The sequence below is a fragment of the Etheostoma cragini genome, chromosome 3 (genome assembly GCF_013103735.1).
Source record: "Etheostoma cragini isolate CJK2018 chromosome 3, CSU_Ecrag_1.0, whole genome shotgun sequence".
Lineage (NCBI taxonomy): Eukaryota > Metazoa > Chordata > Actinopteri > Perciformes > Percidae > Etheostoma > Etheostoma cragini.
In genome coordinates, this window is record NC_048409.1 from 26,608,238 (window position 1) to 26,625,344 (window position 17,107).

At 41.2% G+C, this 17,107-nt stretch overlaps 1 protein-coding gene across 1 annotated transcript; it reads left to right on the forward strand.

Moving 5' to 3' along the window:
• Positions 1-1,462: 1,462 nt before the first annotated feature.
• tgfb1a (transforming growth factor, beta 1a) lies at positions 1,463-13,604 on the forward strand. Its single transcript, XM_034867277.1, has 6 exons — positions 1,463-3,618; positions 10,110-10,394; positions 11,347-11,581; positions 11,841-11,991; positions 13,248-13,358; positions 13,478-13,604. Exons 1-6 carry the CDS (start codon positions 3,294-3,296, stop codon positions 13,523-13,525), a joined length of 1,155 nt encoding a protein of 384 aa, XP_034723168.1. The 5' UTR covers positions 1,463-3,293; the 3' UTR covers positions 13,526-13,604.
• Positions 13,605-17,107: the final 3,503 nt, after the last annotated feature.

Consider the following 17,107-nt stretch of genomic DNA (forward strand, 5'->3'; position numbering starts at 1 on the left):
GCCTTGAGGTGCTGGCATCGTGGCCTTGTGGAGGAGGGTATGAAATGCCCCATGGAAGACTGGTAAGACGTGTTGGTTAAACAGGGTCAGTAAGGCACGGAGGTTGTTGTGTTCAGAGGCCCAAGAAGTATATTAATAGACCAATGGAGAGCAGAGAAAATAAGACAGAGCATTTACCTTTCAGTTAGGTTAAGGATTTCAGAATCCAGGATTTTGAATCAGGCTTCATTTGCACAACAATAACTCTTGAGTTGCTTGAGATAAAACGTAGCGCAGTGTCTGTTCAGTGGCGTCCTCTGTTGCTTTCATATTCCGGCTGATAGTGACTCAATCGCCCTTAATTTTATCACAGGATGCTTCTCTGGTTAAAGGAGGAAAAGGAAATGCTCCTTTATCTGTGTTTTTTTTGCTCTGTTAACCAAAGCAAAATAATACAGGTAGATCTGTAATTATGTCTTCTCTGTACCTCAATGACACTACTGTTATTCTACTGTTATACATTTTGTGTACATTTGTCCTATGCAGTTGTGTTTGTCTAGAAAATAAAATTTTGGATCAGAAAAAAAGACAAAATATTTAAACATACGTGTTAAGGTTAAAGACATAGTTGTCACCAAGAGGAAAATGATCCTCTAAATGATGTTCCATCTTTGGCCAACAGGCGGCAGTGCACACCCATCAAAGCTCACAGAGACCAACACAACAGGACAAGTTACAGTGGTCCTGTAGTTGTTGACAATTGATAGCCACACTATTGTTGTTACCCTCCTTTCATTAACGGTAATCTGATATATAGTGCTGTTGACACTGGAACAAATTGTCTGTAGTATCTTTGTTGGATTGAACATTCTTTCTGTTATAATTATTGCTGGTATTTCCGGGGATTTTTGCCTTGGATTTTCCTATGTTAAATGTCAACGCTTATTGCTGGTGTTTGATGAATGGGTCATTCTTTGTAACTGACGCATATAATAGAAGACAATAAACAACCATGTGAAACGCATTTGGGACAAAACCTAAAAAAATCCAAAGACCAAAGACTGAATTATGGCAATTTACTATCTTTACTTCCCTGATGAATCATCTCTCAGACAGTGACGAAATTATTGAAACCATCGCTGTTTTGTTTCAGTCTAGATTTCCTTTTGAAAATACACAATCTGCCTTCTAAAAAGCACCCAGACGTAGGTCAGTGCACCACACGGTCCAGCCCTGTTGGCTCTCCATCCCTTGAAATTTACCGCTCTACTTTTAGACATGCTGTGGCTCAGTTCTTTGGCCTGGCAGGCATTCACCTTCACAGCCACCAGGTAAATGTGGCAGTCAGTTGGTGGGACAGTAGTGCCACACAGGGCTTGTTGACATGTCAATCATCACTGTCTCAGTGGCAGACAGGCCCAGAGTGTGAGAGAGCTGGTGCCATTCAGCATGCTCAGCTCCTGGCTTCCTAATGTGGACAGAAGTCAGGCAGCAGAGCTTTGTTTAACAGCAGATGTTTTACACTGCGTCCGTTACCCTCATTTCCTGGGCGGAGAGCTCCTCGCTCTATTAGACGAGTAACAGGAACCAGAAAAAAAGAGTTAGAGAGCGAGAGAGAGAGAGAGAGAGAGAAGTTAGCTGAGCTTGGAGCTCCCACAAATCACTTTGTCACCAGCAAGCTCTGACAAGCACCAGGAGAGAGGGAGCGCACAGGGAGAAAGGGAGAGAGACGGGGAGTTAAATAGAGGTGCAAATAGGGTGCTGTGTCAGAGGAGACTCAAGAAGGGAGGTGTGCAGAATCCGCAGAGGGCAAAACTGAGGTGATACCAATGGATGGATAGAGGGAAGAGACAAGACTACAATCTGATTCTCAAAACACTGTGGTCTAAGAGGGACTGTTACTCCTGCTGTTGTGGCTGCTGCTGGGTCTGGATGCTACTCGTTTAGAGAGGTGTGTCAAACTTAACACTTTGTTACAGGAGGACAGTGTTTGATTGACAGACATTGCTGTATTTCTTATCTCGTGATAGCATCCCTCGCTTAAGCTGTTTCCATCTCTGGCTCGATACACTGAGATCACATCGTTGTGTTTGAGAATGAAGACACAGTTACAGAGGCAGCTGCTCTGTGTGTAAAGTAGTTATGAATCGGAGGCGTTGAAAGCATTCTCTGGTGAACTTCAGCTGTACACAGATCACATGCTGTTATTGCTAAAAAAAGAGGTAGTCAGAATAGAGGGCGATACAAGTTTATCAGATGTTTTTTTCTCTCCACTTCTTGATGGCTTGACTGCATAAATGTAGGTATGTGAAGTGGTGAAGAATAAGTTTGTGCGATTTTCAAATACTATAATAGACTTTCTTTGCACCGTGGATATCTGATTAACTCTGGGTTGACTCAAAGCTCCTAGGGTCATCTTCTCAAACTTAAAAAAAAACAGAGAAATACGTATCTTTGCTATTTTCTCTTTCTCTGAGACATTTAGAGAGGGCCTTATTTGACACATCCAAGTACAGGTCAGTTCTGAATCATCGGTGAAGAGGCCTTGTGGGTCAAGGAGGACAGGAAGCAGTGTCAGCTGAAAAGATAGGGAGCACGTTGGGTTCTGCCAGAACCACTTTTCATTTTGCTGTGTTATACATATCCCTTTCCATTAACTCGTGTCTGGGGACATGTAAAGAGAGATTGCCTGTTGAGCAACACAGCCTTGAGCTGACACGTGGAGGTTTGCTTGCTTTAAGTAAGACAGGATTTTATTTAATATTTTGGGTGGAGGCTTGAAATCATATCACAAGTTGGTCTGTGAACACAGAACCAGCTCTGTTTAGTATTTGAGTGTTGGAAGATATTTTTGAACTCACTGAGTATCTTCTAAATCTTGGGGGCACTGTCTGTGTACATGTTTGGCCGGGCTCTGTTAGCATTTGACAGCTCCGCATTGGACTCATATCACCGTCTGGGACGTCATTGTGTTACCTGTGTGGCTGAGTCAGAGGTTGGCTCATCACTCGACGTCTGTCTGCCCTCTCGGATTCTCTCCAGCTGCTTCTATGCAAAGAAGACACAAGTGTTAGGTGGTTTTCACAGCAGCAGCGACAGCAGTGGCATCAATAGTCCCGAACTTTGAGGACTTTCCACACTGCTTTAATTGTTCTGTTGTGTGTCAACAGCTTGCGTCACTCACACCTCCCCACAGAGGGATTCACTGTGCCCTAAGCATCCTCAGTCGGAGGACAGGCAGTGAAAGAAAAGGTGAGGGAGGATTTGCCAAGAACCAAAGCACATAAGAGGTTGCAAACCGTCAGGTTGGCACCATGAAGCTGGCGTTGTTAATGCTCATGGCTGTGTACACGTTGGGCAACGTAAGTGGTATGTCTACATGTAAGACCCTGGACCTGGAGATGGTGAAGAAAAAGCGCATCGAGGCCATCAGGAGCCAGATCCTCAGCAAACTGCGATTGCCGAAAGAGCCAGATCAGGAAGGAGATGAGGAGGAAATCCCTACCCCCCTACTGTCCCTCTACAACAGCACCAAAGAGATGCTGATGGAGCAGCAGATCGAGGGACACAAAAATATCTCAACTGAACAGGAGGAAGAGGAGTACTTTGCCAAGGTGCTGCACAAGTTCAACATGACCGGTAAGTATCAAATAACTCACACAGATATACATCAGTCATGGACGCCCATTGTCAGAAATGGGGGAAATTGCTGATGGCTTAACTACCGCACTAAGAATGTCAAGTCGAAGTGGGAGTGTGATTTATGCTCCAATATTTACAGGCACTTGGACTGGGAAAATCCGGGAAAATGACAGGTGTTCTTTGAAAGGAGAACTACTGTATACACCAAGGCCGTTTGTCAAAGCCAATGTGTTATCCACAATGGGAATAGACTTCTAGAGAAATAATCCCTCTCATATAGTGGTGTCTGTATCTGCAGAGACCCTGTCTTCTGCCTGCATGTTCTCATTTTGCTATGTTCAGGACGTTTATTGGCGTTAACCTCTAAAAAAAAATAAAAATAGCAACCACGAGCCAGATCGAAAGCATCCATCTAACAGAAAGCTTTGAAAATATACTGCAAATGAGGCGAGGCTAAACGCCAAGCTCGATCCAAAATGAGAGTACGGGTACGGTCATACATGGGCAATATTTACATTGGCAAATATTCACCGCTATTCTATTCTACATTCTCTGGCTCCAGTGGCAAAGCAAATTCAAAGTTTGTTGAACTTTGACCGGCAAAGTTGGAGTCTCAACGGATATAAAGATGTGTGTGTGGTTAATCCCACTTGGCTGTCATTAACAAGGTTTCCATCCACTTGTCAATCGTATGATCTGAAGTTCGGTAAAAAAACTCATGCAAATAAAGCTAGTGAAAGAGTGTTTCCATCCAACGGCTTTAAAGCAAACAAAAAGCTGTGCGTAATGACGTCACATGCTGTTTGCGATCCAATTGGTATATTGAATAGATTTTAGACGTTTTATGGTGTTTCCATTCATTTTCACACTGAATCGCACAACATTCAAGAAAACATTTGTGAACAAAGTTTTTCTAGATAAAATGGATCGCGCCATCTTACATCTGTCTTTGTTGACACCCGTCATGTGTGCAACCAGAGCGTAAACACTGGGCGAAAATTAACTAAAACTTCTTCTTTGTTGTGTGGCGGGTTGCAACCATCAAATGACCTAAAACTTAATCGCAATTTATTAATTCTTTGGCAAATAACGTTTACATCAGCGTTTATCGCATAAGCTGTATATTGATCAAGATAAAATCCAATGAGATGCATTTCCTTTGAGATGATATTCATGAAGTATTACTGTTTCCATAAAGCATTTTCCCTAAATTGGGACAAAAACGTGTGGATGGAGAAATCTTATTCTTAGGGAGCCAAGATGGAAATTGTTGCTGTATTGACCAGCCAATAATGCATAAAAATGACCATGACAATTATAAACTACCCCACAAGAGAGATGCTTATGTAAGAAAAAATGGAAAATGTACCAATAAAGTGTTTTACAAGAAACAATACTCACAACAACTCAAACAGACTATAAACCAGCAAAGTGAGTTATGTGTGTTTTACTGTTAAAACACACATACTGTTAAAATGTGCACTGCGCACATTTAACACAAATATTGCCTCAATGGTCAGTCCCCTGCATTCGTGCATGTGTGCCCATGTCCCGAATCTGGGATTGGCCTTTACCCGCTTGTTAGCACCGTAACCCTTGTTGAGCAAGGGAATGAGGGGCCTACTGCCCAATCCCCCGGGATAGACAAACTTAGTGACTATAGCCCAAATTAATCTTGTCTATAAATTCCTTCAACATGTGCACCTCTTCTGATCTCCACCCAACATCTTCAGGCAGTCTAAAGAGTTCAGAGATCACAGGCATTACAAGTTAGCAGGACTGTGTGTTGCATCTGGTCTGATGTTGTGTGTTGCTTTTGTGGTGTCTATTGCATTTTTACTGCTTTATTAGCGCTGTTTGTTTGGCCAGCCTGTATACACTTTTTGTTCAGCCAAATGGTTTTTGGCTTTAATTGTACAGTGACTACCAAACTATTATGATAAACAGATCTTTTTTTTTGTTTGGCTCCATTGTTCTCTACATGCCTATACTCCTCACCCTATCAGGCAGGCATCCACACTATCCCTCTTTTATCCACCACTTCAAAAGAAAGACTTGAGTGGATGGACCGTGCTCAGGAGTGTGCAGAACAAAGGGAATTTCAAAATAAAGGAGCATGATTTTGTTCTGCTTGGTGCAAAACCGAAGAAGAGAATTATAGAAAACAGTGAGAAAACATGAAATGCACTGCTTCACCCTCACACTGTCTCATTCTCTCTCTTTCAATTTCTCTTTTTATCGCACTCTGTCCCTCAGGGATTGGGGGTTTCCTGTAACTTGAGCATTGGGTTCTCCCTTGCTTATCCTGTCACTTGTTCTCCATCATATCTCCTTCTCCCTGACCATTTTCCATTTCATTCCCATATCTCTCTGCCCATGATTACCCGTCTCTCTCTCTCTGTTTCCGTCTCTCCCTCTGCTGAGTTTCCTAAGCTTATTATTAGTGTGTTTGCAGCGTGTTTGTGACGGGGCAGCTTGGCAGGAAGGAAGGCAGGCTGATGGCCACTGAGATCTTGAGTGACTCAGGTCCGGTGCAAGCGGTGCCCATGGGGAGCATGTGTTTCCTACCACTATGGAATGCCAAAGAACACCCATCTACTTTCTCAACCCTCAACACATCTCCTTAAAACAGACTCAACCTGTACGCACTGGGAAAACCAAGTGTGCAGTACGAGTGTACGTGTGTAGGCCTAGCAAGAAGTGTTTTGCAATTATTTAAAAAAAACACACACACACACACAATAGGGTGTGTGAGACAATCCCGCTTCTGCTCTTCTGTGAGAAGTAAAAGACACAGGACTGTTTATTAACAAATACTTTTCGTCACTTCAATTTGTGGTTTCTTTTCATTGGGCAATTCACACTTTCCTGATACCCCAAAAGAGCCTACAGGGATGCATATTTGTGTGCAGAGCATTTTAGAATGTAATAGTTTTAGTCTCCATCATGGTAATTGTGTGGCGGATAAGGCTAGATTTATTCAGTAAATTAGCAGTCGCATCCCCCCCTTGAAGCCCACACAAATTCACCTCTCCCATTTGACGTGGGATTGGTCCAAATGTAATTCCGCTTGTTTACAGAAAGATCTCTTTTCCCCTATTGGAAACCAGCCACTTTTGGTCGTTCAGGAGTGAAATGAGTTCACTGCTCACTCAGTAATTATTATATTCAAGAGTAAATTAAGCTGCTTCCGCCCTGTGATGAAGAGTAGCAACAGAGGTTGGACAGTATGTGTAAAATAGGGTAGGGTGAGGAAACTAGACATTGATGAATGTGCTGTGGGAGGGTGGAGCTGAGCGTATGAAGGAGGCAGGTATTTAGCCTGTTGCTGGAATCTGGTTCCTCCCACTGGTAATTACAGAGCTGTCTCCCTACCTGTCACAACAGCTGTCCCCGGCTTACCTGCAGATAGGCCCTGATTCAACACACTATTCCCCCCCCTCCACACACACACACCCATGTTAGTACGCTGGACAGGGTGCTATCTATCTTTAGCCTGAGCAGTAAGAGCAAGGCCTTTTCTCAGCCGGGCATGGAGAAATCATTTTACACTTTGTCATTTAAAAATGCTGTATTTTGATTGGGTGAGCTGTTCAGTGATTGGGAGAAGATGCATGCAGAGTTAAATGGAAAGTAGAAGTGAGGATAAAGCTTTACCGTAATAATGGTACTGTAGCCAATATGCTCTTTAGGGGAAGTGACTTAATTTCCTGTTTCGTAAACACTTCTAACCTTTAACACATTTATCTTAGTTTACTCCAACCGGCCGGAGACGATGACTTTCCGTGCTTGGTGTTGCTTGGAACATCATTGCCAGTTCACCGCTCTTTGCATACTGTACACTGTGCTTACAACTAAATATTTGACTCTGTTCCGGGTGGGGCCAGTAAAATGTCATCTCATTTCCTTTTACACTGCACGCCAGCTCTTTTTCAGTTTCAGTTTGGCTTCACTACAAGGGGTGAAACACTACCCATGCAGCAACACAGATGGTGATACTGGTAAATGATACACAAGTAGCCGTGGCATGGAGGATCCTGGTACAGCCTGGATTGCAAGTATGCAAGGCTCGGCCGTAGCTCCTGTCAGAGAGTAATTCCCGGATTTAAGAGCAGTGAACCCCAACTTTGGCAGACTGAGGCAGAGTAGAAGGTTTGGGCCCGCGCCAGACCCGGCTCCATTGATACACATCTCCAATTTCTCTGCACCCCCACTCACAGCCTTTCACCGCTCACAACTGTGACTTATATTCATACAAGTGCATTCTTCACTTTGCTCTTTTCTTTGCCTGTTTCAACCCCCTTCCTTCTACACCTCCTCTCACTCTCTCTTTCCACACAGTGATTCACTCTATCATCTTCCTACCATCTTCCACTTATCTTTGCGCGTTTCTGTCCAACTTAATCCTTCGTAATGTAACGCTGGTAGATTTATGGTGTGAAAGGCTTCAGTAGCTTGGCTCTGTTTTCTATCAGCCTCTGCAAGGGGAATGTCCCTGCTGTCGTGGAATGGGAAAACTGTAAGAAAACAAAACACTCTCTATGGTCCACTTTACAGCAGCTGGAATAGATGAATGTTTGGCTGCAGATAAGATCATTGAGAAACACTGTGAATTTGGTTATTCCATTTTACTAGTGTGTGTACAGAATTCTAAAGTTTGGTTATGAAAAACAGTAACAAACATCCCAGGGTTAAATTATGTAGTTCATGCAGAATGTTATGCATCAAATGTGCAAATATAGAAAAGTAAATATGGCAACACTTTACTTGAAGGTATCTACATAAGAGTGACATAACACTGTCATGAACACATGACACTGTCATGAAACAGAATGAAACTTGCTTAAAAAAGCGTTAAGTCATAAACGTTTATGACCTTCATCATTTAACATGTTCATGACCAGTACCATGTCACTCTTATGCAGATTCCTTCAAGTAAAGTGTAACCGTAAATACTTATAGAAACTTTGTAATACAGAGCAAATGCAGAAAAGCATTCATATCTAAAAGAATCTGAACTTGGACTTGAACTGGACCTTATTCTTTGAATGTCATATCCATTAATTATTCTTTTAGAGCACCCATTTGTCTCAGTGTCCCATTACTACATACTACTCCTGTTGTTCCCATCCTCGCTAATATTGGTCTTTGATCAGGAACCTGGAGGAAAATAGGAAATGAAAGGTGAGGAGAGGATCACTGCACACGTCTACTTGTGTGTGCCTCTCATTTTTCAACATTAAGTATGTGCTGACAAAGAGCCCTGATATTCTCCTACATTCACTAGAAAGTGCTCGGTAGTTTTGCTTTTATATATATATATATATATATATATATATATATATGTGTATATATATATATATATATATATATATATATATATATATATATATATATATATGTATATGTATATATAAATACTATATATATTTGATTATTTACCACCTAGTTGGACATTTGCCAATTAGCAATATATATATTATATATATATATATATATGCCTTTACTGACGGGACAGCTGAAGAAATTAAAGGGGAGAGAGCGAGGGAATGACATGCCGCAAAGGGTCGAAGTCAAACCCGGGCCCGCTGCGTCGAGGAGTGAAACCTCTATATATACGCGCCCACTCTACCAACTAAGCTAACCCTTGCTTTTATAGTTTTGATAAAAAAAATGTTTTTGTAAAAGACTTGTTGGAGAGCTGTGAGCTCCGTTCTTGCTGTTATGTAATTGTTGGGTCTCCCCCCTCCCTTTCTTTCCTCTTTGGGTTTTTTTTTGGTCCTGGGACGCGTGTATTGTTTGTTAATTATACAATAAAAATGTGATCACAAAAAAAATCTTAAAGACTTGAAAGTATCACAAATAGCTCTTTAACCCTCCTGAGGACAACATACACACCAGCTCACAAAGCAATATTTCAGAATTTCATTTTAGACATTTATTTACTATTTTATTCAAATATTACACTACCTTTGTAACGAAATTTGACAAATATCAAAAAGCGAACATCGACTTGTTTAACTTTAGGGCCAAATTATCTCTTTAAATATTGCTCTGGAACACATTTGTGTTCTCACTATACAAAAAGCTGAGTTTGTTCTGAACATTTTGATATGTAACACATGGGTATCCGGATATATGCAAATATCCTTAAAATGTGAAGTCAAAAAGAAATGTTTGAATAGCCTTAGACTTCAGAGGGTTAAAAAGCACACACCAAACAATTACAATGCTTAAAAGAAGAACATTTAAATCTCATTTCCCATTTGAAGTAGTTCCCCTTCTGTAAGGATAAGGTTGGTTTAAGACACTAGGTTATATGACATTATATTAAATGAAATGTCAGTAACACATCCATTGTCCATTTGTTTTTCTAATGCCTTTATACAGTACATCCAAAACCTGAGTCGTCATCTGGGTTAAGATTAATTAGTCCCCAACATTTGTTTGTAAAATCTCCTAATAAGTAATTGTTTTAAATCCAACAGCCAAAAATGACACAGGGACCACCAGGTCCTCCAAAAGCATCACGATGTTTTTCAACATCATGGAGATTCGGCAAAGTGTGGGGGATTACCGCCTGCTGACCAGTGCGGAGCTACGGATGCTCATCAAGCAACCCAGCATACCTACTGAGCAGCGGGTGGAGCTGTACCAGGGTCTGGGAACATCGCCCCGCTACCTCACTTCCCGCTTCATCAACAACAAGTTGAAAGACAAGTGGCTGTCCTTCGATGTCACTGAGACGCTGCGGAACTGGCTCCAAGGGACCGGTGAGATAAAATAGCTTTGTTTAAGCTCTGGTACCAGCTCTGGTTCAGTGGTGGAAGAGGTGTTTGGGTCCTTTACTTAGAAAAAAGTACTAATACCACACTGGTAAAATACAATGTTACAAGAAAAAGTCCTGCATTGAAAATGTTACTAAAGTAAAAGTATGTAAGTGTCATCAAAAAAATGTACTTAACAGAAAAGTCCTCACGTTTTAGAAAGTGGAACCGATCAAAACTGTTTTGTCAGTCAAACACGTGCTAATGTGCTAATCATTTTGGCTGTACTTGTAGACCTATATGTCATTGGATAGTTTAATTTATAATAAAACACGGTATTTTCTAAACTGCATGTGTTTTGTGTGCAAAATCTTAACTTTGAGAGTAACTAACTAGTTACTTAAACTGTCAGATTAATGTATTGGAGTAAAAAGTACAATATTTCTCTTTTTTTTAGTTTTAATTGTTGTCAAACAATCAACAATGTTGCGAAAGAAAACAAAACAACATTTTTTTAAACCACCAAATTAAAATAAGAAATGATAAAAGTATAGGTTCAAGATGGAACAGGCGGTAGCATACAGCTTATTAGGTCCTGCCCATACTTCACAATATCATATTATTACAAAACAAATAGCTATGCAAATACAGCATACAACCTTTCAGATCTTTCGATAACTTATAACAATACAACAGTATACAACAATACTTTTACATGACAATTCCATTGAAATGTAGTGGAGTAGAAAATGGCATGAAAAAAAGATTCAAGTAAACTACAAGTACTTAAAAGTTTTACTTAAGTACAGTACTTGAGTAAATGTACTTAGTTACATTCCACCAATATATAGTCCAGTTGTTTAGTGCAACCTCATGTAATATCCAGATGACATTTACTTTCACAGATAGAGTAACCAACCAGCTTAAATTCCTCCATGTTAAATTTCTGTCTCACCAGAGGACGAGCAGGGTTTCCAACTTCGGCTGTTCTGTGAATGCAGCCAGACAAGCGTTGACAGTGGCTTCGATTTTAGCATCTCTGGGATCAAGACTGGTAGGGGAGACACAGCGACCTTACAAGCGATGACGCAGCAACCCCCCTACATCCTGACCATGTCCATCCCTCAGAACAGCAGCAGCCACCTCACCTCACGCAAGAAACGCTCCACCGAGACTAAGGATACCTGTACAGCGTAAGCAATCCGGCACAAATCACAGTTGTTGTGTTGTATTTTATTTCATTGACAATAATCAACTATATAAATCTTAGGATTTTTTTAGGATGCAAAAGACTTCCCAAATGCAGCTAAAATGACGGGATGTGTGTAACCTTACATTGAAAGCTATTTGAAACTATTAGTGCAGCATTAAAACTTACAGATTTTGAAAATGAACCTTCCACGGCAACTATGCTCAAAGAATCTTAATACACACTTGTTTTCTCTCATGCAGCCAGACAGAAACCTGCTGCGTGAGGAGCTTGTACATTGACTTCAGGAAAGATCTGGGCTGGAAGTGGATACATAAGCCAACAGGGTACAATGCTAACTACTGCATGGGTTCCTGCACCTACATCTGGAATGCTGAAAACAAATATTCTCAGGTATAGTCCAACACCTCACTGTAGTATGCAATCCGCATGCCGTGTGAGGTTTGGCAGCTCAGACTGAACAACAACAATCTTACAACTTCATGTTCTCCCCCTCTGGTTATCATAAGGAATGTGGAGCACATGAAGTGGTTAAGTCTGTGTTGTATGAGAGCCACGGCTTGTGAAGAGGGTTTAAATGAATGCGGAAATGATCGTTTATTAGTTGGTTGACATAAATGAACAATTCTGATAACTGATTAATCAGTTTGTGGCGTGTTTCCACTGCATGGTACGGCTCCCCTCTGCTCAACGCGACTCACTTCTTGGGTACCAGTACTTTTTTCTATTTGGTTTTCCAGTGCAGATCGTACGGGTAGGTAGGATTCTCTGCTGGTCACCCTAGCCCCGTCGCATGAAACTGCTCTGACATCCTCTTCAATCATTTCATTGGCTACCAAACAAAAGAGCATCAGCATTCCGTCAATTGTACAACATAGTGCATGGCATAGTTATGCAGGCTGTGATTTCTTTTAGAATGTGGGTGGAGTGAACCAAACAAAAACAAAAACGCTATTGACAGTAGCATGGCAATTCAAAAATGGTGTCTTAGTGCAGGATTGTCCTGAGTCACGCTAGTGTCAGGGCCCTCTGGCCAGTCAGTGGCCTGCACTGTTTTAACTCTATCTTGTAGTATCGGCTCAGCTTGCTTGGAACCTCAAACAAGGTGGTAACAAAGACCTATCAGGTACTATCCACAACCTTGCCAATAGAAAACCAAGAAGAGAGCGAGTCAAGTCATACAATGCCGTGGAGAAACGCCATGGGTCAAACATCAGTGCTTCCAGCTTAACAAATGTGAGATGTTGGTTGGACAACACATTTGGAAGACATGTTCTCCCAATTTTCTGACATTTATAGACTAAACATCGAATTGATTAATTTGATGAAAATAACCTACTAATAAGATTCTAATTGTTATAAACACTAATCCTTAGTTTCAGGCCTAATTTAACTAATATAGCACTTTAACTGATACCAAAACCATTTTTTTCCAGACTATCTCGACAACTACTGAATGAAATGAAATATACAAAACCTAATAAAAAGCAACACATTGTGGCTTATACATGGATTTGAACAAAAGCACTCTCTTAACTCAAACTGGATTATTATTGCCTATTATCATTGCTTTGCACAACATGTCTGTGATGAAATTCTGAGCTGAGTTTCTCCGTTTATATGTCTTTCTTTCATATAATTGTTAACAGATTTTGGCCCTGTACAAGCATCACAACCCGGGAGCCTCTGCCCAGCCCTGCTGTGTTCCCCAGACACTGGAGCCCCTGCCAATCCTCTACTACGTGGGCAGGCAACACAAGGTATGTATACCGCTGCCAAGTAACCTTCATTCAGAGGTGAAATGTTTACAGAACATTTTAGGGGAAAGCAACACTTGATTGACATGATTTATCACATTACTGTTGATTTTCACTTTCAGGTGGAGCAGCTGTCCAATATGATAGTGAAATCCTGCAAGTGTAGCTAAAAATGGATCACAATGCTCTGCCTCCCCTCAAACATATACAGAGATGTGTTTGAGACCACAGAGAGGAGCCTGACGGAGAGAAAAGTGGGACGAGAAGGATGTGGAAAATAGGAACAACATATTTAAAGTCATTTTGCCAGACCTTTGTGGTCCACTTTTTCCTCCTGCGAGCTCTACCATCATCATGTTGAACGCACCATGGACTTCTTTATATAGATGAAGATATCCTTTTCTATATGTGTATATACTTTTTCCTTGCAGTAGTAAAAGCATCTGTCTTGAAATGAATTAATTTATTTGTTGGAGGGACAGATCGATAAAGAAGTGATACATAAAGTAAAGTATAAAAGTCAGTTTGATATAAAAACCCAAAACAGGTGGACAAAGGATGCCAAAGGACATGAGGACCAAAATGACCTCAATGGAAGAACGTTTATACAGATGATTGTCTGGGATATTTCTGTTATTTCCAAATCACCTTCCTTATGAGGTCACAGTAAAAGGTGCTAAATTACAGGTATGGAAAAGAGTGGCTGATGGGGTTTTCCTGGATGATAATTCTACAGGTGTTTTTTGGATACAGTGGTACTGTAAAGGACAGCAGATGACCACAGGGACAGTCCGACCAGGGGAAACTTCCTCTGACTGAGAGGCTGGACTAGTCAGCCAACTGAGCAACGTTTCACACGAACCGTCCATCAGATTTGCTTTTTTGTTTTTTCAACCCACGTGATTTATACAATTCTTGTTTTGTGTTCATAGAATGTTTGCCCTTTATGAAGCCTCCAAAGCTGTCACCGCCATGAGTAATATCAGTAAGTGTGATTACACCATGTTTTTCCTCCCTCAGGATTTACAGCCAGGCTGTTGTTGTTAGAGGGTGAGGGTCAGGGGATGTGGTTATGGTGTTGGTTTTAGGGAAGCCATTTAGACTCAATACACACTGTTTTTTTTATCGCCATAGTAAATTAGAGGCAATTTATTGCCTTGTATTTAAGGAAAAGTTTTTATCTTTCATCTGAAGTGTGATGCTTTTTGCACAACTCAAGAATTAACTCAGCTTCTTCGATTTGTTTTAGGAATAGAACCAACGCATTTTGTTCTTGTGTTCTGTATTTTTTATAATGCACTTACCGTGTGAGATTTGTAATTGTAAATACTATTCTAACAATTTTAAATAAACATTGTTGTTAAATTATCACGTCGGAGTGGAAGGTTTTTGTGAGCAAAATGAGACCACACGTGATGTTTCCACTTGTCAGAGAGCTGTGTTGTGAAGGTGTATGTCTATTGCACTTGTCAGTGCGTGTGTGTGCGTGTGCGTGTGTGTGTGATTGCGGATACGCAAAAACCAAAACACGCCTAGTGTGTTGTGGACGTGAATACCGTCACTATTGAGGAATTCAGTTTGAGCTCCTCACATGAAAACATAAATGAAAAGTTTTATCTTAGTTTTAGGCATGTTGTGGTCTGTAAGTGTCTTACTAAATCTCCTGCACTTTGTGAGAACAAGGCTACTATTTCACTTTAACGTTTCTCATGTATTCCTTCACTGATGGGGAAATGCTTCACTCAGCATGTACAGAGCACACATGCTTCTTTCAACAAATTCTTATAAAATCAGGTTGTACACTTAGCAATAAATTTCCAATGTCTAGAGAGAGCTCTACCAGTGGAAAAGAGTGTCGTATTCCAGGTACGTGTGGTCCATTTCTGGGCAAGCAATGGATGCCTATTTACTCTGTGAACTGACAGAAGAAGAGCAGCAAGCCCTGCTGGGCTTCACCTATAGGGCCAAGGCAGCACTAGAATTCCCGGACACACAACCCCGTTCTTGGCACTGCCTTTACCTGTAGGGATGCATGCCACACTAACATTTTTTTTTGTATCTCCGAGCACCTCGTCCACCCACATCCACACCCTGCCAGCCCCACCCCTCTCCCTCAGTACTCAAGGGATTACTGGCAGCCCACGAGGCTGAATTGGGAGTGAGGAGAGCAGGCCCAGACCCGTTGGTAAGTCCCAGACTTAAGGGCAGTGACTACATGGAAAATTAAACACACATACTGTACACATGCAGGTGAAAACACTGAACCCACTGACACACAGCCACGGCTCAAGCACATCAACGTCAAATACCTTGCATAAGCTTTGTGCTAGAGAGTAGTGTGGGAGATGCTTGCGCTGCTAACAAGGTGACACTGATCTGTGCTATCTTGTTCCAAAGCTGGTCATGTTACCCAGGATTCCCCTGAAAGGCACAGGAATTTTCCCCCTGCGAGCCAACACACAGAGTGCTTGTTTGAAAAGTGCGATCCGAAGGCAGATAAACAACGTAAAATGAAACGTGATAATTGAATCCTCTTTTGTCTCACCTTTGAGAATGTTTCAGACAAGTCTGTTGCCAAGTCTTGAATTTTAATTGTGCCAAGGCACAATATGTACTGTTTTATCTTGGTAAGGCGGATGTAATTGGAATGTTTAAAAGGTGTTTTTCTCCCTCTTCAAGTAACAGAATCATTACCCAACCCAAACAAGGAAAACATGAGTTTTGTTGAAGGAGACATGATCTTAAAATTTTTTTTCTAAAAAATGAATACGCTTCCACCTGCTTAACTTGCCTTGTAATGACAAAACAAAGTGTGTGAAAGTCAAGAGGCCCATAAATCTATCACGGTGTTAATGGAACAGTCCCAGAGGGATGTCAAACTCAAGTAGGCTTGTCCTTCAAACCAATGTTCATTTCACAGCAGCTGCTTCCTCTTGCGCCCTCAGGCTTTTTATGGAACTGAAACAAAGTGCTGACACCTCCTGCCACATACTGAAGCACATCCCAGAAAACGTTTCATCCAAAGAGAAAAAGGGGGCACTTGAACCCATTGTACCATGAATAAATGTTACGCAAGAAAAAAAAGGAGTGAAGATGGATGCCTGCAGCATTTTAAGGTCAAGCAGGTGTTCTTTTACAACTAACACAATCCACGTGCCGAGTTTATACAACTGCATGAGTAACCAGAAAAGCATTCTGTTGTTGCACTTCATCAGAGCGAACAAGTCCATTTTTACATAATTGGCCCTTTAATTGCAACCATGTGCTGTGATTTGTCTTATTTTATCTGAAACAAAATGAAAGGCTCTGTTTCATGTCATGCTGCCTGAAACGTTTTCTTTTTGTGGTACTTTTACAAGTTCGTAATGAAAAGTGATCATGCTTAATGGAAGCTGGTTGGCTAGTACTGAAATGCTATTTTGGGTTGTGTGTTATTACAACATCTATGAAATTTGCAATTATATGTCCAGTGATCTTTTGCCACAACCGGTCCTTACGAGTGGAGCAGTAAAGCGGCCTGGTGTAATTCCTGCGGACTCAGGCGGAGCTGCCCGTGACCTTAATAACACACTCTGGTGTCCTGCTGCTGCTCAGCACTGCTTCACAAACACACAGCTGCTCAAAGCCATTGTTGGTCCAGGTGCTGAATCTGTGCACAAATACCCACACATCATCAAACACGCCTTCCTACTCGCAGTCACAACTGTGTTGTGATTATTATGATTTTATTTTTGCTATATTTTCAAAATGCC